Consider the following 27093-nt stretch of genomic DNA (forward strand, 5'->3'; position numbering starts at 1 on the left):
CCATCAGCTGATGCTGGCAGGCAGGTTTAAGCCGCCAATTTCCTTTCTTTGGTACCAGAGAAAAACTTAGGTCAGCATGTCCATCCTCCCCTATTTACTAGCTAAGAAATCTTAAGAAAGGCTTTTCATCAGTTCTGCTGCCCTCACAGGACTGTTAGACAAGTCAAAGATTAAATTCCTCTCTACACATTTTGTAAACCACAGATTTGCAATCCCACATTGTTTGAAAAAATTGAATTAATTGCTTTGTAATGTGAAGAGTACTCTCTCTTTAGTTAATCTCCTCCCAGGCTCTCCCCATACATATTTATTTTATAAACGCAGATTTTTTTTTATTTTTGGTTTTATTAAAACTGTGCATACCTGTATTCCTTTTGAATGTGATGTCTGATCCTAACTAGGAAAAAAGGCTGCTGGAGGAGGAGAAAGCTCAAAATCTCACACCTGGCTCATGATTATGGTCTCTGGCAGTCCTTTCTGCTCGGCTGGAGGCTGTGTGATTAATAGCCCCTTTTCCCAATTATATGGATATTATACTCGTCTTCCTTTGGCTGGAGATGGGAGATATCTTATGAATGTGTGATGCAAATGTGGGCTTTGTGAATGCTAATTTCAAAATCAGCTAGGAGTTGACTGGCAGAAAACCGAACAACCAAGTGACAGGCATGCCAGGGGTCAGGAATCTGTGAAAGAGAGGCTGAGTGAAGGTGGAGAAAAAGAGCTAGAGAGATTTGGAGTTAATCAAGAGCAGTAGCTGGGACAGCAGCTGTTTATGAAAGCAGATATAAGCCAGATATCCTAGAAGAGAGGACAGCTTCAAAGACTCGTGAAAACAAAGAGAAGCACCAGAGTTTAGCTGACTTTACAAAAAGCAGGATATATGGAACTAAGATGCCAAGACAATGCCATCAGTGCCACAAACTCTGGCTACCACATTCCCGAAGTGTGCCTGTCTACCCCCAGTTTGTACCCAGATGAACCATGGCCATCTCTGACTTGACATCCTCAAGGTCAGAGATCCCGTCATTTGTTTCTCTAGATGCCAGCAGGCGACAAGCACTCATGAAGTCTTCATTGGACTGGACCAAGCTAAACGCTGCATTGTCAGGAAGGTGATTTGGGTAACACGACACCGGAAAAAGCAGAGATACAAGCTACTATTTCATCCCTTAAACATGACAGCAGAGGGGATCAGAATGGCTATGGGAACATTGAATTGAAAGGATTCCAATCACTAGGTGGAGCAAATTGTTCAAGCAAATTGTTCAAGCCCCATTTGGGTTTGCATTCTAAAACTCTAGTTGAGAGATAACTAAGTTTTCTGTACAGCAGCTGCTTTCAGCCCAAGGCTGGCTTGGCAATGACAAGCCCAAAGACAGAAAGTACGTTGAAACTTTTCTGAGAAACTGGCTTGGATATGCTGTTGCTAACTTGCTCTCAGGTGATCCAGTGCTCACAGCAAAAGAACAACCCCAGAAGGAAGAACAGGTGGAAAGGGGAGAGTAAAGATGCCACATCTTGGGACGGCTGGTTCAGACTGTTGCTCCACTCCCTGGGGGCAATGTGGACAGGAGAAGTGAGAGCCGGGAGCTTAATGTATCAGTCACATCTGCTCTTAGGGGCCCTCCATCCATCTTTACACTCTAGCCACTTTGCATTGACAGATGGTTTTTACTTATGTAAAAATATTTTTCTTTGGGCAGGACGTCAGCCTCAGCATATGCTTCCGTGTCCAAGTGTATTTTTTTTAGCAAATTACCTGTGAGCCAAAATTTTATGTGGGGTTTAATAAATATGCAAATATAGTTTATACATATACACATTAATTCAAGTAACTCTCTAAAACAGTCACTTATAGCTACCCAAGCACACAAACTGTATATTTACATCATCCCTGATGCACAAGTGGAAGTTTTCCTAAAAGTGTGGGTACAGTAAAAAAGGGAGTTCCAAGAAAGGAATATTTTCTCTAAAACTCCTAACACATATATGAAGACATTTTGTCTGTTGCCAAATTCCAGAAATATTTTCCTTTTCCCATATGAGAATGAATACTTCACCTAAATGAATTTTAAATAATGAAATGACTACTTCCATCCCATCAAATCTAAATCTTTATTTGAAGATAATCAAAATGAAGAGTTTTATTAGAGTTTAAAACTATTATAGAATTTTTTTTTAATAAGTGCTTCAGGTTGGACTTATTCAAGGGGATTGCTCAGTGCTTTCTTTAGCCAAGAACATAATTGAAATGTTGTAGAAATAATTTTTGCCACTTTTAAAATATTTACAGTTCTCCCTCCTTCCTGGCCAATTAGTGATTGAGTAGGACTATGTTTCTAGTTCTGGACAATGAACTATGAACAATGAGTTTCTCTTCCCAAGGAGGAGCATTTTTTTGTCAATGTAGACACTCCAGATCTATTCTTGCTCTCTGGCATGGCAACTCATGATGACTGAGATGGTGGTTGGGTCACTAGCCTTTTTCCTTAGTGACAGTTATTGGTAAAACTTCTGCTGACCCATGAGAATAAACATTTGTGGGTTTTAGTCACAGAGATTTGGGATGTGTTTACTAGCATAGCACACATTGCCCATTGGAATTATACACACCTGTATGTATAGGTTTACATATATATTCCTCACTTAAAATCTAATAACTATATATTAGTAATATAATCTAATATACATACTCATAGAGTTTTTTTTTTAATTCCAGGAGAATTTTATGTGAACTAATTCGTGCCATTCTACCCAGAACATTTATGTCTTGTTATTTATGAATTGTGAGTTACTATCATTCTCAAAGTAATTATCTAAAGAAAGAGGTAAAAAGCAGATTCTACTTTTATTATTTGTTGTTAACAATCATAAGAGTGTGCTCATCAATTTCAGATCTACATGGAGCCCAAGAATATATATATAGATCTGCACATACACAACTTGTAATACATAAATGGAGACATATAGTAAAGTTGCCTTAACCTTATGAATCCCACAATATCATGCACTTAGCTTTAGCGAAAATGCTTCTTGAGAAAGGGATATGTTTATTTATCTCTTTGTCATAGTGATACAATGTAAAATAATGGTTTATATAACATAGGAATATATTATACAAATGTGTTCTCTAAATATACAGATACAGAGGAATTATTTAGAACTCCAACTGCCTTCTTGCAGAGGGAGGTTTCCTTACTAACATAATGCTATGAAAAATAGGGACATGATAGTCTACATGTAGAATTCATAGAAAAGCTGAATTGTTTTGAAAAAGAGGGGGGGATGATAAAGGATGACGGATGGTTCCTGGGGTAAATCTAGGAAGAAAAATGTAAGGCAAAGGGAAAAGAGAATTCCCAGAATTAGCAGCACAGCCAGGAAGAAGCACTGGGAAAGAAAATAATCTATTGAAATCTTATCAATTTGGGTATGTATCATGTTAGTTGTGAAAACTCTCTGATCTTCCCTGTAGAATCTTTAAAAGAGTCTACCAAAAGCCAAATAATTGAAACTCACCTGGTTAGATTTCTTATGTAAAATGCTATGTTGATGCCAAAGTCTATTTACCTGTTGCTAAAGAAAATCAACATACTCAGTGCAGGGCACAGCCTGGTTTAACCTGACAGATCCCTATTCAAAGTGGCATGAATTAGGAAAAAGCACATAGCCACATTTTGCCCATAGGTCCCAACTGTGTGCACTGCATTTGCATAGAGACAAAACAATTAACAGAAGCACTAGATGGAGTGGTTGGCTGTCAAAACTTACTGCGAGGACAATCTGGAGGGAACTGTGAGCCACTTCTATGTACTGGTACTCCAGAAAACACCCTGAGACCGTGATGTAGCGATGGTCTTCTGGGGCCCAGTCTGGGGCAGGTGTCACTGATGTCACCGTACATCCTGGTCCATTCTCCATCCACCAAGATCGGTGCATTGAAATATTAAAAGTCAGGATAAGATCTGTTTCCTGTAAGAAGGCAATTTACAAGGATAAGAATTACTTCGTAAATGTTAGTTAGCTTACTTGGATTAACTTTCCATTTTGAAATGGGGACTTTTCCCCCTCCCCTTGCTTTATTTTATAGGCAGAAAGGAAGCATCTAAAGTGAAACTATCAGTTAAATTTGAAAATTATGTGTCTATAGTTTTCATTAAGGAAAGTTTGCCTGACTACAATAATAAAAAAAATTAGTAAAACTATCAATGACATACATGACTCATAACGAAGAGATTTTAGGACTTCTAAATATTACAAAGGGAGTGATTTAAATTATTAAGTGAATTTTATCTTGTTTTAAATCTGCTATTTTCCTCTCCCTTCAAATATTTACCTTTTGCACAATTTAAATGTTAAAATTGTACAACAGTTTGGCAAAATTTAATAACATGAAGGCTTTAATAATATTAATATTGTAGTTTATGGTTCAGTATGACCTTAACCGAACAAAACACAATAAATATTTCTTGTCCCCCCCCCCCCCCTTATTCGTAGTTTAGAAAATCAGGTTCTTTTCAGCATTGTCAACTCCTACTATAAAATTGGTCATAGCATTTCTTGGAAAATATCATTAATTAATAATTATAAATTCTTTCTCTGATCTTTCAAGATGTAAATTTTCTAAAATCCAGAAATGTCTTTAAGATCCTGGAAATGATCCCTTTGAAATGTAATTATCAAGAAAGCACCCCTTGCTCTCCGTCTTTGTGGGGAGATAGGAGCTTAACTTTGATAAGCAGCAATTAACACAGATGGCCTAATCACACTGACAAACTTCCCTCCTAATGTCCTCCACTACTTTTCTATTACATCACCCTGGCATTTAAAAATCCTCCCAACTTTTGTTTTGGTAGAGTTAAGTCCAACTTCTCTCCCCTATTGCAATAGTATTGAATAAAGTCCTTGCCTGTTTAACTTGGAGTTGAACAGAGTAAAGCTTAGCTCTTTACTGAACTCTTTTCTCTAACTACTACAGCAGGTAAAATAAAATCTATCTTGCCATTTTTAACAAGTATCCAATGCAAATGTTTTTCTTAACTGCTGTCATGTCTTTCTCTTACTTGGTGTACTCTTTGGTTTTATAGAGCACATAATTCACTAGTTTCTTAGAATAAGTGAACAACTTTTAAGTCTGAAATGTTTTTACTCTACTTTTACATTAATTGATATTTTAGCTAGATGTATACATCTTGGTTGAAAATCATTTTCTCTTAGAATCTGGTGGACATTTCTCCATTATTTTCTTGTTTCCATTATTAGAGTTAAGGAATCTGATGTCATTTTGTTCTCTGTAATTTTTTATATAACCTGTGTTCTTTTGGTCTCTTGTCTTTGTTTTAAACAGTAAATATTTTAAAATTATCAAAAAGTATAGAGGATATTATAATTCCATAATACTTACCACACAGTTTCATTAAATCTTATGCTATACTTGCTTGAAGTCATTTTTAAGTAAAATTCTATATATATAAATGATGCCTCCTCTGTAATCTTCCTAAATATGAGTTCCCCCTCTCTTTCCACTGTTTATTATCATGATTTTAGTATGATTAGTCTCATGGAAGTTTTTGTAAATTTACTGAATACTAATAATACAAAATGCTGGTTTTTTTTTAAGACTTAAAAATGCATATATAGCCTATAACTTATTTTGGTTTCATGCTATATTTTTAAGGTTTATTGATATAGAAAATCTTTTTAGCTACAATTTCTGAAATTCAATGAAACAGTACCTCGACAAGTTTCTTTTTCACTTAGTTTGTAGAGCATCTGGTGGGCTTTTCCATCCAAGAGCCCTTTCCTTCCATTCTAGAAAACAACCTGCATTATATCTTTAATTGTTCCTCTACACTACTTTTTGTTGTTACTATAGGAACTCCTGTTAGCCAGACATTTGACTTCTGGGACTGACCTCTTACATTCTTATTTTTTTCTTTTCTATTCATATCTCATATTTCTCTTTACTCTCTTGGGGATTTTATTTACCAACCCTTCCCAGACTTACATTGAACTATATCTTTAATTTTAATATTTTGAAATTTTAAGACCTAACTTATTATCTAATTATTGCTTCTGTATAATTAATATTTTTTAAATGTTTCTTGGCTATAACTTTTCTTAATTCTTTGAATACTTACTCTTTTAAAATTGTGTTTTTTACATTGTTTTTGATTCAGCTAATATACTTATTTCTGCTAAATAAGAAGATAAATAAATAAATACAATTAACAATAATAATCAAGTATCTACTATGTGCCATAGACAATATTCCTACTCTTATGAGTGGTCATTTTGAGATGGAGGAAATGGACAAGTACATAATTATATATATATATATATATATATATATATATATAAACATCTGTGTAGTTAGTAATATATGGAAGAATATAAACTCAGGTAAAGAAAATAGAATAACCAAGGATTTGGTGGTGGGAAGAATATAAAACAATATTAGCTGTAATAGTAAGAAAAGATATCTCATTATTTTGTTTTTGCACAGTGTTCTGAATGAACATGTAGGAGTAAAGAGAGCAGACAGGGGAAGAGCATTCCACGCAGAGGAAACAGCCAGTAGGAAAGCGCTGAAAATTTTCTATTATGTTCTATTTCATTTTTTTCTTTGACTTTCCTATTGGTGCTTTTCCTTAGAAGTCTTTCATAAAAGTTATACTTCCATACCAAAGAGAAATTAAAACTTGATTGGCAGTTTGTAATGCATTAGTGGGCTGGTCAGCTAGTATACTTGCCTTTTAAATGCTAGATCTGTAGAGACTGATAGGACTTTGTTCTGGGTCTTCCAGTTTACCTATGGGGTAGACACTAGACCACAACCTCCTTGGGCTGAACTAGAAAGGTGCTGATGGTCTTGCTACAAAATATTCAGGCTGTTTTTCAGGATGCAATCTTGAATTTAATGCTCAGGTGTTCAGAAACTTAGCTCATGCCTACTTGTACTTCAAGAATCTTATGCATCAGCGGAGAAGCCTGGATGTGTAGACTAAAGGAAGAGACTGGGGCAATCTAACGGCTCCTTGAATAGATCATTCAATTCATTCCCATTTCCAGTCTGGTACCTCAACATACTCCTTCTAACCACTTCTATATCCTGACTTTCCAAGGGTTTTATAGGTCAAATCTGTATATTGGAATCCTCTGCATGATCATAAGTTCTAGGTTTTTCCACTTTGCTAAGTAACTTGCTAATCTTCTGCCTACTTTCTCTTCCAAAAATTGTTGGCACTTCTTGTCCATTCTCTTTTTACTGTTTGTTAGTTTTTTTATTCTTTAATATCACTTGGTGGATTTTCAGAATGAAATGTAAGTGCATATCTTAACAAGCAACCATTAACTGGAAGGTTTCTGGCATTATCTTATATTCTTATTTATTTTCCTATAGACATTTAAACACAAGGCCTTAGTGTATATGTGCAGGTGTGCATTATTTTAACCACAAAATATAAATTCCTTCTTGCAAAATAGACAATAGACAGGTCTCCTTGAAGTCCCCCTTAAGTGCAATAGAAATTCCTGAGTGTGATCTGCTTCATGCATAATCAATAGGTTATTTAATTCCCACATATTTTGTAATTTCAAGTTCAAAATTTTAAGAACTTTTGAGACAAAGAATGGGTCTTTTATTTATTTTTTTGGTCGGGCCCACAGCATACAGAATTTCCCAGACCAGGGACTGAACCCACACCACAGCAATGACCCGAGCCCCTGTGGTGACAGTGTCATATCTTTAATCTGCTGTGCCACAAGAGAACTCCAAGAATGAATCTTGATAGCACAAAATAAGATAGAAAACCACAAACCAATCTTGTATATTATGGATGGATTCATACTGAAAAACATACAAGATGGGCTCAGAATTATAAGATTCAGAATCTTTCATACTTAAAAAGACAAATAATTATATGTTCAGATCAGTATAGTGATGAAAAAATCTTTTTATCAATATATTTATTCATCTCTCTTAGTAACTCTTCAAAAAGTTCAGATTAAAGGACCCCATTATTGGTCATGTCATTTTTCAAAACAGCAGAGTCTGATGCGTTGCATGAAAGTTGTCATTAGCACTAAAAAGTTGTTTCTGATGGGGTTGTATGTATTCAGGTCAACACAAGCCTAATTGCTCAACAAATAATAAGCATTTGATAAAAACAAATAAAGGTTGACAAGTAAGAGAGAAAATGATACTAGCAATGTCTAAGAACTTCAACAAAGAGCTAAAGTTTACTTTCACAATAAGGTATTTGAAGCATATATCCTTTCTAATAATAACAATGGAGGCTACATTACAGAGAGAAGAAGGTAAAGAATGAAAAGTTTTGAGTTTTAGTTTTAAAAATATAAAATATTTTCTTAGATTTCTGAATTTTTATTACTTAGTTATTCTTTTAGAATAATAGTATTGAAAATTGACAATTTCCCATTTATAGAATGCTTAGTCACTATCTGAAAGGCTGAAACTACACTTCTTAGTAAATAGTAATTAAGTTATAGTTATCCACACAGTTACCAACAAATATTAATTATTCATATACCATATGCGGAGCACTCTACCAGGCCATAATGATGAGAAGAGATGTAAGCTGAAATCTCTAACATTACAGGGTTTATTATTTCTTTGCAGGTACAGGTACAGAGATAAAATGCAACAACAGAAGGAAGCATTTTATAAGTGCCTAATGAGAGGTGTGGACAACCTGTGTATAGGAACTCCAAGGGTGTGATGCCTGTGGACTCTGGTGGGATGGGAATGCTGGCTGGGCCTAAAATAAGAGCCAGGTTAGGTAGGTCACAGTTCAGAGGGAAAACGACTGTTTTAAATAGAGTGGACCAAATAATCAAAATTGTAGAGCTAAGAATACTTGTATGTTTAAGGACAAGTAAGTAGCCCTAATTTGATGAGACGTGCATTTGTAAGAAGGGGTAGCCTAATATCACTTTGGAAAGATAAGTTGGGGACTGACTGGAGAGTGACTTAAATGCCAAACCAAACATCCTGGCTAATTAAAAGATCTTTGATCAGTGACAGGACATTGGTACTAACAAACACGAATCAAAATGTATTACAATAAACATAATCCAGTCTCCTGCAGGATTGGGGCGGACAGTGCAGGAAACGTGGTAAGATTTATACAGGTGCTGTATTAAACAATAAGCATGATGGAGGTGTTGACACAGATGCTATAAAGTCCAAATGCTTGATCTTAATCACCCCAGACTCTTCTAAGTTCCGTAAGGGTCCAGGGAGTTGGGCCTAGGACCACAAGGCCTTAATACTCTCGGAGTAAGAATGGGAACAAGTCAGCATTCATATTATCTTAAAACATACTTCTAGTGATAATATTAAAGGAATGCTAAGCAAGCATTTTTAATGCTAAGATGCAAATTTTAACAACAATAAAATTACCCTGCAAGGTCAGAATGTTTATATTAATAAAACATATATACTTGGCCTTTGGGACTAAGAGAAGTAGTTAGAAAACCCTGTTATTGAATGACATCCTATAATTAGCTGAAGGCACAGGAGTTGGGATAGTGCAGAAAGCTGTATTTTACACCAAGAATCACTTTTTCTCAATAAACCCTTATTTATTTACAACCAATATACACAAGTTTAAATTTTAAAATATCATCAGAAAGTGTTGTGTTACACTTCATTGTTAATATCAAGTAAATACCAATTTATAGAAAATTTAAAATTATCATGATTCATGACATTTCCAGCTGGTAAACTTAATATTCTAACCCTAAACATAGCTGCTTTCTTCTGTTAATACATGCATAAATCTATGCAATCCTGCTTATGCATATAAAAACCCTAATGCCAAATTTATCCTGGTAAAACATGAGAATCAGTGAAAGCAAATCATATTACTCAAGATGCCAGGAAGAACAGGCTGGGAAAATATTGTTTTGAAAAGTTAAGCAAAATTACAAATGCACTTTATTTATCAAGTTGAATGAATGTTGTATATATAGATAGCAGTGTGGCTCAGAACACAAGGAAGTTCACTTCTACCAACTCCAAAATCCAAAGATGTGATTCATTCATATAATGAATTTAAGAAAAGCAGGTGGAATATCAAATATACATTTGAGTCCCTATTTTCTTCTAGAATCTTAAACTATGGGTAAATTTGGGATTTGACTGTTTAAGGATCATAATTTCATATGACACCATAGTGTTAACTCTTAATTCCTGGTTCATGTCATTAGTTATTCAAGAAAAGAAAAAGTTTCTGTGAGCATCAAAAACATAACCATTGCTCTAAAGTCAGATGAGGAAAATCTGATGATATTTGGATTTCTAAAATCTAGAGTTTTAAAAACAAAATGTGTTTCTTCCCACTATGTGGAAAGATTCACTGAAGATTTCATGTAAAATGTTTGATGTTCATTGCTCTTATATGTATTGATTGCTTCTTGCCTGAAAACAGGTTTTGCATGTCTGGATTGCAAGAAAGGCCATTAGTTCACTTTTCTAAATCTTATCCTAATTGCCTCCTTATTCTAGATAAATGTTTTATGTTATTCGACAATTGGTCTGCACCCTCTGCCTTCTGAGCATTGTTGCAGAAATTACGTTTTTTTTTTAATGAAATCTTCCTCAATACTTCCTATTAACATCCTAGGTTTCTCTCTGCGCTTAAATTAATACTTTGGAGTAAGAATGGGAACAAGTCAGCATTCATATTATCTTAAAACATACTTCCAGTCATGATATTAAAGGAATGCTAAGCAAGCATATTTAATGTTAAGATGCAAACCTTAACAACAGTAAAAAATACTCCGGAAGTTCAGAATATTTATATTAATAAAACATATATATTTAGCCATTGGGACTAAGAGAAATAGTTAGAAAACCCTGTTATTGAATGACATCCTGTAATTAGCCTGTAACAAGCTTTTCCTGATTAATTCCATTCTTTTTTCAGGATCACAATGTTATACCTGGTATGTTAGTATATGTGTGTACACACACGTGTGTACACACACACACACATACACACATATACATAGAGAGAGAGAGAGAGAGAAGGGGGGCAAAATTATCTTGGTAAATTAAATTAAATTAAAGGGGTACGTTGAATAGGTCCCGATATAATCATTGTTCTTGCTAAAGAAATGCATATTAGCTCTCAGCTAGAGAAGAAAGACTGCTTTGGAATATAAAGAATTTTGTTTTAAGGTAATCCTTGTTCTGAAAGAGCTGGAAAGAAGGAAGGAAGGAAGGAGAGGAGGGAAGAAAAGAGGGAGGGAAAGGAAATGAAAAGAAAGATTTCCATAAGGAAGCCACCAAGCTATGTTGAAGCTAATTGAACCTCCAGGCTCAAAAGTCTTGATTATTTTCTTACTTCTCAAGTTAGGACTCATCAGCTATGAGTGGGATCTAAGTTTGGCAAAATGAGTCTTCTCCCCTTTCTTTCACACCCTTACTAGCAGATGCTAGAGGCAGAATTTTCTCTGCTGGTTACAATAATGAAAGATCAGCTTCTCACTGACTTTATAGTTTTCGATGTACTGAAACCTCTTCCGGCAGGTTTTCCTGCTGGTTTCTCACTTAGTCGTTTGTTCCCTCCCCACAGGTATCTTTTCCCATCTTGTGAGTGTTCCTTTCCTGGCTCAGAGCTTTGAAAAGTGATCTGCATTCACTCCAGGGGCTTAGGGAGGCAAAGAAGAGGTTAGTTATTTCCAGAGAAAATGTTACTGATATTTTGGCACTCATCTGAAGACCACCATTTCTTTTGTTTTTAAAGCACATTTGGCATGGTGACACAGAGGTGCTGATGATACTGAAGGCTTGGCTACATGACAGGAACACTGAAATGTCCTCCTCAATAGTTCCGCACCATTACTGCTAGTCGTTATCCCATCTATCTACATGTGCAGCCTACCCCTGGTACAGACTCAATCATTTCCCCAAAGTTGGATATTCTGGCTTAGAATATCTGTGCTTGCCTCCAAAGATTTTAACTTGTCAAGTGAATTGAATTGGGAGCCCAATCACATTTTGATCCATAGTTCAAAAATTCTCAGTTAAATTTATTACCAGAAATGCTAATAAAGTTTTATGTTCTTTCTTGTTTTTAAATATTCATTCTCGGGAGATAAAATTTCATGGGAATATGGCCAAATATGGTAGCAAGATGGACTTGAGCCAAGCATTAATGTTATTGAGGTTGGGCTTTATATAGTTATCGCTCAGGTACTGAGAATGACCATAACTAGAGATGAAATACTAATTCATGGAAAATTTCTCTGTAAAATCTCTGTAAATCTTCTCATTTTGAAGATAAATACATCTCCTAGTCCATTATAAATTCTTCAGCTTACTGTTAAGTTCAGAAAAAAAAAATATATATATATACACACACACTGCAAAAAAGAAAGGAAATAAATTTATGTATTTATTACCTAGTACATGACTCAACAACACTGAGAAGTAGAGATTACTATCCTTATTTAACAGAAGAAAAAACTGAGGTTGAGAGTGCATAGATAACGACATCAAGTTACTTTTATTAAGTATGAGACTAGATTTCAAACCCAGTTTTGTCTGAATTCATGCTTTCCCCCTGGACCTTGTCCCCTCTTAAGGAAATTCTCTAGGCCACCTAATCATTGTCAAAATGTCATATTTGGCATTCTTTGGGAGAATGTTCTAGAATAAAAAATGGTTGAGTCGTAATTCATACAATGTATTTAAAAAATTTCCAAATCTGTTCAAAACCTACATAGCACTAAAAAAAGACCTTGACATGTCCTCGTAGGTGGTTTACCAACAAAATTCCAAAACTCATGGTACCCTGCATTTACAGTAGAGTTATATTAGCCATGCATTTGGATGAAGAAGCTTTTAAAGGTATTTTAGTTGTACTTTATTCTCATGAGAGAATTTTTTTAAAGTGGTAAGATTTGTCTCTTGTCTTGTTTTATCCTGGCAAGCACATAGATCAATACTGCTTAGAATTTGTGGAGACAAATATAAATAAACCTCTAAGTCTAAATAAAACACCTTTAAGCATATGTACCTATTTCCTTTGGATTGCTTCCAAAAAGCCTTTTGCAGCTTTTGTAATGCACAAGGACAAGAGGCTACTGGTGGAAAAGTCACTGTCTGGAGGAAAACATTGAGAAACAGAAAAATACTCATCATTACTATCATAGAGGGAGAGGGAGAGAGAGAGAGCGAGAGCGAGAGAGTGAGAGAGCACTTAGTTCCTTAGTTTCCTTTACAAAGAGGGGATAAATTTCCCAGAAGTATAAGAAGACAAAGAAGTACAAGTTGGGGATACAAATATGGGGAAGGAAACAATTCAATAATTTTGTTGCAGTGTGAAATATGAGGATGAGGTGGGATTGTTGACAAGATAGTAGTTCATTCTAGAAATGGTGCTGACGATGCAGCAGCATGCATCGGAACTTAGTCCTTCTTATTTAAAAGACGTGCTTCCTTCTGACTCTTTTTTTTCTCCTTCACTTGCCCACAGGAATTCATTAGACAATTCTCTTCTAAAAAGTACCAAAAATCACTTGTGATGTCTTGTGAAAAAAAGGAACAGCTTAATAATTCCCCATCCAAAAGTTCACAGCTATAAGCCAAGGGGCCATTTGAATTTACATCATACACATTATGTCCAAAATGGAATTGGAAATCATAGAGGAAAACATCGTGATATAATTTTAGGTTATAGGTGGATTTTGTTAAACTACTTCAATAAAGGAGTAATAAATAACCAGCTATTTTCCTGCATAGGAATTGTGTGACATCTAATCTTCTAATTCACACAAGGGATCATTTACAGTCTCCTGATCAGATTGTTTTAGAGACACTGACAAAAGTGCATCATCCTGACTTGGATACCCTGCCTATCTGTCCAAGGTAGTTGCAGGGTCTAAAAACAATCAATACAATAAATGAAAACAATAAATTAACAAAACAATAAAAACAAAAAAAAACCAAAACAATAAATTAAAAACAATAAAAAACAAACAATAAAAAACAATAAAAAATAAAAAAACAATAAAAAACAATAAAAACAAAATAAAACAAAATAAATTAAAAATTTATTTAAAATAAATTTAAATATTTAAAGAAACATAAAAAATCAGAGGGCTCAGACTCACGTATATTTAACTTCAGATTCAAGCTGATGAATTGATCTAGAAGGTAAGGCAGATACTCCTCAAAGGATTAGAAGTGCTCCCAAATAGAATGGGTGTTGCTCTAAGTTTTGAATTCTTATAGCTACTTGTATGAATGCAAGTGCTGGCTGATCCTTCAAGAGTGAAGGCTATATTCAAAACTTACACAATCTCAGGGAATTCCTGTCGTGGCTCATTGGTAACGAACCCAACTAATACTCATGAGGACTTGGGTTCAATCTCTGGCCTCAGCCATTGGGTTAAGGATCCAGCATTGCCGTGAGGTGTGGTGTAGGTTGCAGAGGCGGCTTGGATCCCGAGTTGCTGTGGCTGTGGTATAGGCCAGCGGCTACAGCTTTTATTTGACTGCTAATCCAGAAACTTCCATATGCCATGGATGAAGCCCTAAAAAAAGAAAAAAAAAAAAAAAAAAAAAAAGGCCTTACACAGTCTCTTCCCTCAAAATGATTCTTTGGTGATTTGAGTAGAGAGAAAGTAAAAATCATATATGACACTATTATCTGTTGCCTAGGTTTATTCACTAACACTGAAACAGGGGAGTGTAACTTCTGAGTATATCACTCGACCTAGTTCATATAAAATGACTTAGAAAAATAAGCTATAATTTTAAGTCTCCAAATGACTAGTTTATGCCCAACTGTTAATAATCTGCCTCTATTGACAACTACTTATTTTAGCTCTTAAATATACTGCACTATGCTGTATTTGACGATGATTATATATAAATTCGCAGCATCAGGCACTTAGAGATCTTTTTAGGGGTATCAAAATCACTTAAAAACTCTTGTGAAAAGGAGTGACTTTAATAATAAGTTTTCACAAATCAGTGATTGTTCACAGGTAAAACCAAGGGAATGACTTGAATTTACACAATGAATCTGGAAATGTTCCTATAAAATTTAAGCAATTTTAGAATTTAATTTAGTTAGAATATCATAAAAGTTATTTATCATTATAGAATATATCTCCATTTTTTTTTTTTTGTCTTTTCCAGGGCCTCATCCACTGCATTTGGAGGTTCCCAGGCTAGGGGTCTAATTGGAGCTGTAGCCGGCCTACACCAGAGCCACAGCAATGCCAGATTCGAGACGTGTCTGCGATCTACATCACAGCTCACGGCGACACCAGATCCTTAACCCATTGAGCAAGCCCAGGGATTGAACCCACAACCCCATAGTTCCTAGTCGGATTCATTAACCACTGAGCCACAATGGGAACTCCTCCATGTTTTTTTAAATTAAAAAATGTCTTCATTACTGAAAAATGCTCTCCAGCATCTGAGCCTTCAGAGATCTACAATCTTTATGCAATAGTAACTTTAAAGACCACTGATCACCATTAAAATACCATCACAATAAAAAGGCTTGAAATATTGTGAGAATTACCAAAATGTGACACAAAGTTAACAAATGCTGTTAGAAAAGGGTGCTGATAGACTTGCTCAATGCAGGGTTGCCCCAAACATTCAATTTGTGGGGAAAAAAAAAAAAAAAAAAAGCAGTATCTGTGAAGTGCCATAAAGCAAAGCACAATAAACCAAGGTGTGCCTATAATTAAAGCCCCTGTGTGTTTTGTGTCTTACTTACACTTGTTTTCAGATTTAAAACAAAGTTCTTTCTCAATGTTTTGTCAAATAGATCCCATGGGACCACCATGTTTGCAAGTTTGTTTATTCCCCCCCCCCCCAGAAGAGCTCTTCACAAGCATGGGCACAAAATAGCACTTTTGTGTGTGTGTGACTCGCTTAAAAATACATCATGAGAGAATTTTCAAACACATATTGTGAGTTTACCCCTCCTGGCACTCATGATGTCTCTTATTATCAGCACATCCAAAATATTATTGTCCTACACATGGCTGGATGATTCTTTAACAATGATTAAACTTTACCACAGACTATCATTGCCTAGCCTCATTGATTACTGAGAAGGTTTTATTAATTATTATTTTACATTATCTCTACTGGGTTTTCTTCTCCCTGTAAACAGGCTTTAGTCTTCACTAGCTCTTTAAAAGCGCCGTTATCAAGCCAATTTATAATGACTATCCTTTGCCAAACCTAGTCTTGTTTCTCCCCATACTTTCAATAGACGCTACTTCAGTAAGCCTGCCTCAGAACCACCTGGGGGCTTGTAGGAACATGGGCTGCAGGGTGCCACCCCCACAGTACCTGATTGGTAGGTTTGGAGTGGGCTGAAAATTTGCATTTCCTAACAGGTTCCCAGATGATGCTAATACTGCTGATCCAGACCTCACTTTGAGACTCGGCTTCTACTTGCCCTGTTTGCCGGTCTTCACAGCTAGAGCCGCTTAACTCACACGTGATTCTGTCCCAGGCACATAAGAAGGAATAGAGGCCTTTTATTGGTTCCGTATGGCGTAACTTTACGGCAGATTTTACGTGGGTAGCAGAACTGAGGATCTGCTGAGTTTTCCGTCTCCTTTACGTCTTCCCTTCTTGGATTCCCTGCTGAGCAGGCTGTTTCCTCTGGGACTAGCACACTTTGATTTCACTTGCTCAGTTCCTCTGGAAGCTGAAGTTGAGTGGGTAAGTTCACTTCCCATATCTAGGAATTTACCTGGTTGCCTTCTGGACATTTGTAACCCTATGCTCACTCTGGCGTTTTTGGTCTGCCTGCACTGATTTCTGTTCCATTGTTTGTAGTTAAGAGTGAAGTTGGCCTTTTCTGGGCCAGTGAGTTTAGTGGCTGGTATTTCTGGGCCTGACTTCAAATATCCCAGGCTACCTTCTCTTCTTTTCAAACATAGATTATTTATTCAGTTGAACAATGCCGTTGCTATATCTGTGACTGCTGCCCATTCTTTCCCTCACTTGATTTCTATCTGTGATTTCCAGACCCTTCAACCCAGGCTCCATCTCCTTCATGCTCTGAAACTCAGTGCTGGCTTGGTCTTTATCCTCTGTGAATGGTAAGATCAAGTAACTTGGTTAGAAGGTGCTAATGCCACCTGCATGCATAACCTGGATCCAAGTAAGTCAGCCATATTTTTTCCTTTTTAAACCTGTGTCAAGGGTCTATGGGCTTGTTAGGCAAAGCGTAGTCTGAGAATCAATGGCTTTCAGCATGTTAGGAGTGAAATGCAGAGTCTCAGCAACACCCCCCACCCCAGGACTGCATTAGAATTCACATTGTAACAAGACCTCCAGGTAATTTTCATGCACACCGTAAAGAAATGATGTATGGTGTAGCACCTACAGGATGAACTGTTCCACCTGAGACTAATTGTGACTCTCTTAACAATCACTACATTTTCTAATTTCCTTATCACCACTGATGTAACTTTACAAACCTGTGTTGAGTGGGTTTCCTGCTGACAGTGTGGACTGTGACCAACACCCCGTGATTATGCAGGAACCCGGTGTCTCTCTGTACATCTCACATTTGTTGTTTCTTGGGAGTTCTTGCATAAGGTCTTTTCAAATATGTCAGCATACCAAAGGAATATTTCTTCGTGATATTGGTCATGATCTGATGTGGGCTTGGATAATGGGAAGCCTCAGGGTCCAGGGTGGATGAGGACCACTCAAGTTCAACAGTAAATCTTATGTGTTTAATGTAATGCTGGCTCACAGAAGGTGACCATCCAAACATCTCTCATCAGCAATTATCATGGAGAAGGTGTTGAAGGTAGATCAGGCTGGGTGAGTTAACTCTATCTCAGAACTTCTGTGGTAGGTGGGCCAGCAGTACTGGTCTGAACAGTGACCGGTAAATGGCCTTGCTGCTGGGAACCCATCACTAAGAGGTCTAACCATTGCAGGGAGAGGGATAATAATAAGCTACAGAGTATCAAAGCCTCAGTCAAGACATCCTGCATTCAAGATTGGGCTACAGACCCCAAAGGAAGAAATGGCCATGTTAACCTGGAGACCTAGGTGGACAGGCTCTTATTTTTACTCAGTGCCATAGTAGATTCAATGATAGTTACTACTTTTATTATAGAGGGAATCATGTTAACAGATGGACCTCAGGGCTACTCCAAGTTCTCTGAATTCTGACCCAGTTGATTGGAGGGTTGGGTAGCTAGTGGAGTACCTTGTTAAAGAGCTGAGCAAAAAGAAGCATGCACCCTCAAAGCATACATGCTTAGCTAGGCATATTGGAGGACTTTTCTTTTCCCCTTTCCTCTTTTGTTCTCTTGTGATTTGATGATTATCCTTAGTGTTATGTTTAGATTCCTTTTTCTCTTTTGTGTGTATATCTATTACAGATTTTTGATTTGCAGTTACCATGAAGTTTTGGTATAGCAGTCGTGTGTGTGATTTTTTTTTTAATAAGTTGCTGATCTCTTAATTTCAAATGCATTTTAAATATCATTTGTACTCTCCTCCTCTCATAATTATCAGTTCTGATATCATATTTTACATCTAACTCGTTCTGTGTATCCCTTAACTGCTTATTGTGGATACAGGTGATTTTATTAGTTTTGTCTTTTAATCTCCTTACTAAGTTTGTGGATAATTTCCTACTGTTACTCTATGCTTGCCTTTACTGATGAGCTTTCTCATTTTGTAATTACCTTGTTTCTAGTTGTGGCCTTTTATTTTCTGCCTAAGGGAAGTTCCTTTAGCATTTGGTGTAAAGTTGGTTTGGTGGTGCCAAATGCTTTTAGCTTTTGCATGTCTGTAAAGGTTTTGATTTCTTCATCAAATCAGCTTTTGCCCTGGGACCCAGTGTGTGTGAGACCTTGTATGTGTCCTCCAAGGTGGAGAATCTGCTTCCTCTAGTCCTGTGGTACTCCTGCCCTCAAGCCCTGCTGGCCTTCAAAACCAAATGCTCTGGAGATTCCTCCTGATGCCAGACCCCTAGGCTGGGGACCTGACATGGGGCTTAGAAGTCTCACTCCTGAGGGAGAACTTCTGTGATATAAATTATTCTCCAGTTTGTGAGTTGACAACCCAATGCTAGGGATTTGATTATATCATGAGTGTGCCCCTCTTACTGTGTTGTTGTGGTTCCTTCTTGTGTCTTTGAATGCAGTCTTTTTTTTTTTTTTTTTTAAATTGGTACCAGTTTTTTTAATTGGTGGTGATTTTGGTGTTCTCATGGGAGGAGGTGAGCTCAAGGTCCTCCTCCTCTGCCATCTTGTCCTTCTGGGCCCCACATTTTCTTTTTTCCCTTAAGATTTCCTGTAATGCCTCTAGGAAAGTCTGAAGGAGAGCGGATGACCTAGGCACCTGGGTTCTGCCTGACAGTGCAGTTCCAGGGTCACACAGCAGCTTTTGCTCCAGTAGTCTTGATGGTATAGGGCTCGTGCGCACTGGACCCAGTAGCAGTGATGGATGACTCCAGACTCTCTGTAGTTTTCAGGGTCAGTAGAAGATAGATGGCTTAAGGTATCTAGATTCCAAGGTTATCTTTTTTTTCACAGTTCTCTCAGAAATCATGAATTGAACTATGAGCAAGCAGATTGTTTAGAGTGCGGGCATGAAATAGATTTTTGATCAATTTACAGGAAGTCAGAATGGAGGAAACTATTTGCCTGACAGAAGTTTTCCAACAGCCAGATGAAGAGATACATAGGGTGAGGTTCTGAACAAAGGAGCTTCTCTCCTCCTGGAGTCTGGGGACCTGCACAATGGCACATGGAAGCATTCTGGTTTCCCAGCCTGGAAGCCTGTAGCCATATATGGTTTTGAGTAAATTTGCTCTTTAAAAAATTCAGTCACAAAAGAACTGAAATTTATCATAGATCCTAAGGCTAAATTCAAACCTGACATATCTTGACTCCTTTCACTCTAAAATGCGGTAATTAATTTTTCCTGGTGCTACATTGTCACTTAGCAAGGATTGAAGCTTTAGTTTTTATTAACTGCATAATTTGATTTCTCCCTGGTGAAGTCCATGTTAATCATTCTCCATAAAGAGAGATATATGTGCCTGTCTGAGATCACTGAGAATAAGAAAAAGTAAAGAGAAAAACTATTTCATGTTCAAGAAAATTTTGAAAGAGCTCATGTAATTCATAGCAATCACTTTTTTTCGTCCTGGTCTAAATTATCCAATTTCTCTGCTCTGTTTACCAATGGAAGCTAAGATAGCAGAGCTGGTGGGAAAAGTAAAAAACGGTGAATAAGAAAATTCGAGCTCATGGCCATAGGCATCATTCTCTATGTTGCTTTCTCATTCTGTAATACAGAGGAGATAATGACCATCCCTTGCCAAATAATTGGTACCAGAGATGTATAATAGGGATCGTTAGCTTGAATGAAGATGAATTTGGTCTTAGCGTTAAAATTTTGTAGGATAATGAGATTTCTGACAATTCGTAAAAATTAACCATTTTCAGCTAAAGATTCCTACCTATAACTGGGGATTAGCATGCAGCTGAGAAACTTTTCCCATCACTTTGAGACATTTCCCTATACAGCAAAGGACAGTCTTGACATGCTCTTACCAGTATCAGTGCCCAGATCCTATTCCCTGGCTACTCTGCTTTGTCACTTTGTCTGCAGTACTCCCCCTGCACTCAATCCTGACCTCTGCCTGAGTGTAAGGAGCCTACATCTGCCTGTATGAATTTCTGAACACAATATTGGCTTACCTTCTCTCCACTCTAACACCTTAGACTCTGTACACAGAATCACAGTACCTTCGTGACACCTTTTCTTAGGCTAGCTGTATTTTTTTAAATTTTTTTAAATTTAAATTTAAATTTCTAATAGTTATTTCCCCAGTACAATTTTTTTTTTCTGCTGTACAGCATGGTGACGCAATTACACATACATGCATACATTCTTTTCTCTCACATTATCATGCTCCATCAAAAGTGACTAAACATAGTTCCCAGTGCTACACAGCAGGATCTCATTGCTAATCCATTCCAAAGGCAATAGTTTATATCTATTAACCCCAAGCTCCCCAACCACCCCACTCTCTACCCCTCACCCTTGGCAAACACAAGTCTCTTTTCCAAGTCCATGATTTCCTTTTCTGTGGAAAGGTACATTTGTGCCTTATATTAGATTCCAGATATAAAAGTGATATCATATGGTATTTGTCTTTTTCTTTCTGACTTACTTCACTTGGTATACGAGTCTCTAGTTCCATCCATATTGCTGCAAATGGCATTATTTTGTTCTTTTTTATGGCTGAGTAGTATTCCGTTATGTATATATACCACTTCTTCCTAATCCAATCGTCTGTTGATGGACATTTAGTTTGTTTCCATGTCTTGGCTATTGTGAATAGAGCTGCAGTGAACATGCAGGTGCATGTGTGTTTTCTAAGGAAAGTTTTGTCTGGATATATGCCCAAGAGTGGGATTGCTGGGTCATATGGTAGTTCTGTGTATAGATTTCTAAGGCATCTCCATACTGAGTGCAGTGCAGGAGGGTTCCCTTTTCTCCATACCCCCTCTTGAACTTGTTATTTGTAGACTTCTTAATGATGGCCATTCTGACTTGTGTGAAGTGGTATCTCGTGGTAGTTTTGATTTGCATTTCTCTAATAATCAGGGATGTTGAGCATTTTTTCATGTGTTTGTTGGCCATCTGTATGTCTTCCTTGGAAAAATGTCTCTTCAGGTCTTTAGCCCATTTTTCAATTGAGTTGTTGGCTTTTTTTGCTGTTGAGTTTAAGTTGCTTGCATATTCTAGAGATTAAGCCCTTGTCAGTTGCATCATTTGAAACTATTTTTTCCCATTCTGTAAGCTCTCTTTTTGTTTTCTTTTTGGTCTCCTTTGCTGTGCAAAAGCTTGTCAGTTTGATTGGGTCCCATTGGTTTATTTTTGCTTTTATTTCTGTTGCCTTGGGAGACTGACCTGAGAAAATATTCATGAGGTTGATGTCAGAGAATGTTTTACCTTTGCCTATGTTCTCCTCCAGGAGTTTGATGGTATCTTGTCTTACATTTAAGTCTTTAAGCCATTTTGAGTTTATTTTCATGCATGGTGTGAGGGTGTGTTCTAGTTTCATTGATTTGCATGCAGCTGTCCAGGTTTCCCAGCAACACTTGCTGAAAAGACTGTGTTTTTCCCATTTTATTTTCTTGCTTCCTTTGTCAAAGATTAATTGACCATAGGTGTCTGGGTTTATTTCTGGGTTCTCTATTTTGTTCCTTTGGTCTGTCTGTCTATTTTGATACCAGTACCACACTGTCTTGATGACTGTGGCTTTGTAATGTTGTCTGAAGTCTGGGAGAGTGATCCCTCCTGCTTGGTTTTTGTTTCTCAGGATTGCTTTGGCAGTTCTGGGTCTTTTGTGGTTCCATATAGATATTTGGATTGTTTGTTCTAGTTCTGTGAAAAATGTCATGGGTAATTTGATAGGGATTGCATTGAATGTGTAGATTGCTTTGGGTAGTATGGCCATTTTTACAATATTGATTTTCCCAATCCAGGAACATGGAATATCTTTACATTTCTTTCCATCTTCTTTAATTTCCTTGATTAATGTTTTATAGTTCTCAGCATATAAGTCCTTTACATCCTTGGTCAAGTGTATTCCCAGGGACTTGATTTTTTTCAGGTTTAATTTTAAAAGGTATTGTATTTTTGTATTCCTTTCTTAATATTTCATTGTTAGTATAGAGAAATAAGACTGATTTCTGAATGTTAATCTTATATCCTGCTACTTTGCTGAATTTGTTGATCAGTTCAGGTAGCTTTTGGATTGAGTCATTAGGGTTTTCTATATATAGTATCATGTCATCTGCATACATTGACAGCTTTACCTCTATTCTTCCTATTTGGATGCCTTTTGTTTCTTTTTTTTTTGTCTGATTACTGTGGCTAGGACTTCCAGTACTCTGTTGAATAACAGTGGTGAGAGTGGGCATACTTGTCTTGTTCCAGATTTTAATGGGAAGGCTTTCAGCTTTTCTCCATTGAGTATTATATTTGCTGTGGGTTTGTCCTAAATGGTTTTGATTGTGTTAAGGTATGTTCCCTCTATACCCACTTTGGTAAGAGTTTTGATCATGAATGGATGTTGGTCTTTGTCGAATGCTTTTTCTGCATCTATTGAGATGATCATGTGGTTTTTGACTTTTCTTTTGTTAATGTGGTGTATGACATTGATTGATTTGCATATGTTGAACCATCCTTGTGAACTGGGATGAATCCCACCTGGTTGTGGTGTATGATCTTTTTTATATGCTGTCGGATTTGGTTGGCTAAAACTTTGTTGCGATTTTTTGCATCTATATTCATCAAAGATAATGACCTATAGTTTTCTTTTTTGGTTGTATCTTTGTCTGCTTTTGGAATTAGGGTGATGGTGGTGTCACAGAACTTTTTGAAAAAGTTTAGGGAGAATGGGTATAAGTTCCTCTTTGAATGTTTGGTAGAATTCACCTGTGAAGCCATCTGGTCCTGGACTTTTATTTGTTGGGAGTGTCATTATGATGTTCAATTTCATTTCTAGTGATTGGTCTGTTCAGTTTCTTGATTCAGTTCTGTTTCTTCTTGATTCAGTTTTGGCAGGCTGTAAGTCTCTAGAACGTTGTCCATTTCTTCCAGGTTGTCAAATTTGTTGGTATACAATTGTTCGTAGTATTCTCTCATGGTTTTTTGTATTTCTGTAGTATCCATTGTGACTTCTCCTTTTTTACTTCTGATTTTGTTTATTTGGGTTTTTTCTCTCTTCTTGGTGAGTCTAGCCAGAGGTTTGTCAATTTTGTTTATGTTTTCAAAGAACCAGCTCTTGGTTTTATTGATTTTTTTTTTTCATATTGGTTTTTGAATCTGTTTTATTGATTTCCTGTCTGATAGTTATGATTTCCTTCATTCTGCTGACTTTAGGTTTTGTTTGTTCTTTTTTCTAATTCATTTAGGTGGTGGGTTAAGGTGTTAATTTGAGATTTTTCTTCTTTTTTGAGGAAGGCCTGTATTGCTCTGAGTTTTCTGCTGAGCACTGCTTTTGCAGCATCCCATAGGTTTTGAGTGGTTGTGTCTTCATTATCATTTGTCTTGAGGTATTTTTTAATTTCCTTCTTGATTTCCTCATTGACCCATTAGTTTGTTAGTAGCATGTTGTTTAGTCTCCATGTAGTAAGTTTTTTCTCATTTCTCTTCCTGTGGTTGATTTCTAGTTTCATGCCCTTGTGGTCAGAGAAGATACCTGAAATCATTTCTATGCTCTTAAATTTGTTGATGTTGGCTTTGTGCCCCAGGATGTGGTCAATTCTTGAGAATGTTCCATGTGCACTTGAGAAGAATGTATATTCTGATTTTTTTGGATGTAATGTCCTGAAAATGTCCATTAAGTCTAACTTTTCTTTAGGATCTCGGTTGCCTTATTGATTTTCTTTCTAGAGGATTTGTCCATTGATGTGAGTGGGGTGTTAAAAGTCTCCTACTCTCATTGTATTCCCAGCGATTTCTCTATTTTATGTCTGTTAGTATTTGTTGGAGGTATCTGGGTGCTCCTATATTAGGGACATATATATTGATGATTGTAATATCCTCTTCTTGAATGGGTCTTTTAACCATTAGTGTCCTCTTTTGACTTTCCTTATGGTCTTGTTTTAAAGTCTGTTTTGTCTGATACGAGTATTGCAAGTCCTGCTTTCCTGTCTTGTCCATTGGCATGAAATATCTTTTCCCATCCCCTCACATTCAATCTATATGTGTCCTTTGCCCTTAGGTAAGTCTCTTATAGGCAGCAGATTGAAGGTTTTTGCTTTTTTATCCAATCTGCCACTCTGTGTCTTTTGATTGGAACATTCAGTCCATTGACATTTAAGGTGATTATTGATAGACACATATTTATTGCCATTTTAAACCTTGTTTTCCAGTTGATTCTATGTTTCTCTTTTTTGGGTTGGGGTTTCCATATATTTTATGCTTGAGGACTTTTCAGTTTTTGTGAATGTAATGTTTGGTTTTGATTTGTGATTGCCTTGTTTTGTTAAGCACTTTAAGCCCTTCCTATATCTGCTTGCTTTAGCCTGATAATCATATAGCCTCAGACACATCATTAAAATAAAAAAAGAATCTATATTTTCTTACTTTCCTTCCCCACGTTGTATGATTTTGATGTCTTTTTTTTTTTTTTTTTTAAACATCTTCATGTTTAGGTCTGTATTCTGGCTTATTTAAGTGATTGCTTTCCAATTGTGGTTTCCTCCATCCTAATTCTTCTTTCTCTTTTTTCTTTCTCTTTCTTGTTTTTAATTTAGAGAAGCCCTTTCAGTATTTCTTTTAGAATGGGTTTAGTATTGTTGTACCCTTTTAGCTTTTGTTTGTTGGAGAAATTCTTTATTTCTCCTTCTAATTTAAATGATATTCTTGCTGGATAGAGTATCCTGGCTTGCAAATTTTCTCCTTTCAGCACTTCAAAAATATCTTGCCACTCCCTCCTGGCCTGTAGTGTTTCTGTAGAGAAATCAGCTGATAGCTTTATGGGGGTTCCCTTATAATTAATGCTTTGCTTTTCTCTTGATGCATTTAGAATCCTCTCTTTAACTTTTGCCATTTTTATTGTTACATGTCTTGGTGTGGTTTGGGGCCTGCTGTGCTTCCTGTATCCTGATGTCAGTATCCTTTAGATTTGGAAAGTTTTCAACCATAATTTCTTCAAATATATTTTCAATCCTCTTTTCTTCTTCTTTTCCTTCTTGTATTCCTATTATGTGTAGATTGGCCTGCTTTATATTATCCCATAGGTCTCTTATATTGCTTTCATGTTTTTTCATTTGGTTTTCTGTCTGCTGTCCTGATTGGGTGATTTCCTTTATTTTATCTTCCATGTCACTATTTCGTTCCTCTGCATTATTCATTCTGCTCTTTATTGCCTTTAGCTCAGTTTGTATCTCTGCAAATGAATTTTCTAGTTTTTCTTGTCTCCTCCTTATATTTTCTAGTTCCTTTCTGAAGTAATCTGCATTGGTTTTCATTTCCCTCTTAATTTCTTCATATCCTCTCAACTCCTTCAGTATTTTCAATGCCTCCATTTTGAACTCAATGTCTGTCAGACTGCAGAGGTCTGTTTCATTGTTGTCTGCTTTACATGAATTCTCCTGTTCCTTTAACTGGGAATGGTTTCTGCGTTTCTTCATCTTGCTTGTGTTTTTCTTTTTCTGTGCTTTTGGGGAATCCACACTGTAGTCTTGTAAGGCTACTTCTATGCAAGAATAACCCTTTGTATTTTTGGGGGAGTTACTATTTATTTTTGGTGTGGGAGTTTGAATATTTGCTGTCTCTTTCTTCGGTAGGAGCAGGCTGTTATCTCCAGGATGCTCAGTGTGATTTCAGGGAGAAGGAGGCAATGGATAGGGCCAGCAGTCAGTGCCTGGTCATTGGGCAATAGCAGCAAGGAACTACAGGAAGGTGGCACAGGCTGCTCCTAGTTGCAGGGCCCTGGAAAGTGGTAAATAAGCTCTAGGCAGATCTTCAAGGTGACCAGAGCATTTGGCAGTAGTAACAGCAGGGTGCGTGAGTTCCCAGGGGAGTGAGAGCAGCAACACCTTGTGTTTGATTGCAGTGCCCTCCTTTGAGGTGATTGGAACTGCATGTGGTGCCTGTTCAGGGACCCCTATTTGGGAGCAGGCCATGACCATCTCTAGAGTCCATGATAACTATAGTGGTTGCCCCTTCCACTTGTAGACCATGCATGGCTAGCTGTGTTTCTGCCTTTAACTTCCTGTCAGCATGGTTTAGATTCAGATCCTGAGTCAACAATCCTTTGGTACTTGACAGCTTTCTAAGACCCAGTGTGCAATGTGCATCAGCATACAACCTTAGTTGAAATATACTAGATAACTAAGTGGTGCAAATGTCTCTTGGATATGGCAAGTATCCAAGGAGTATAGCTTTTGAATTGATATTTATTGAATCAGTAGGTTTCCTGTACTTATATTGAATGTGGTCATGTGAGCTCTAGCTCTTTATAACTTGTCTTAACCTTTCCTTTTAACTAAAATGGCTTTCTAGAAAGTTTTTTT

General features: G+C 36.7%; 1 protein-coding gene and 1 long non-coding RNA gene across 31 annotated transcripts in view; one reads left to right on the forward strand and one right to left on the reverse strand.

The window, feature by feature from the left end:
• The window catches only part of NKAIN2 (sodium/potassium transporting ATPase interacting 2), a 1025455-nt gene that overhangs the window by 140734 nt on the left and 857628 nt on the right, over window positions 1-27093 (reverse strand). For all 29 annotated transcript variants that reach the window (XM_084957969.1, XM_084957972.1, XM_021072801.2 and 26 more), the window contains one exon: window positions 3772-3972. In XM_084957969.1, coding sequence (XP_084814095.1) covers window positions 3772-3972 — 201 coding nt within the window. The remainder of the gene's footprint in view (window positions 1-3771; window positions 3973-27093) is intronic.
• Window positions 16572-27093, forward strand: part of LOC102165447 (uncharacterized) — a 117926-nt gene continuing 107404 nt past the window's right edge. The window contains exons 1-2 of one of the 2 annotated variants that reach the window (XR_014804760.1): window positions 16572-16732; window positions 17042-17177. This is a non-coding gene — a long non-coding RNA (uncharacterized LOC102165447). The remainder of the gene's footprint in view (window positions 16733-17041; window positions 17178-27093) is intronic. The other variant, XR_014804763.1, reaches the window with a different exon arrangement.

The sequence above is a fragment of the Sus scrofa genome, chromosome 1 (genome assembly GCF_054392235.1).
Source record: "Sus scrofa isolate SSC_HxYL_T2T_F1_AM1 chromosome 1, Sscrofa_HxYL_maternal_Yorkshire_Landrace_v2.0, whole genome shotgun sequence".
Classification (NCBI taxonomy): Eukaryota; Metazoa; Chordata; class Mammalia; order Artiodactyla; family Suidae; genus Sus; species Sus scrofa.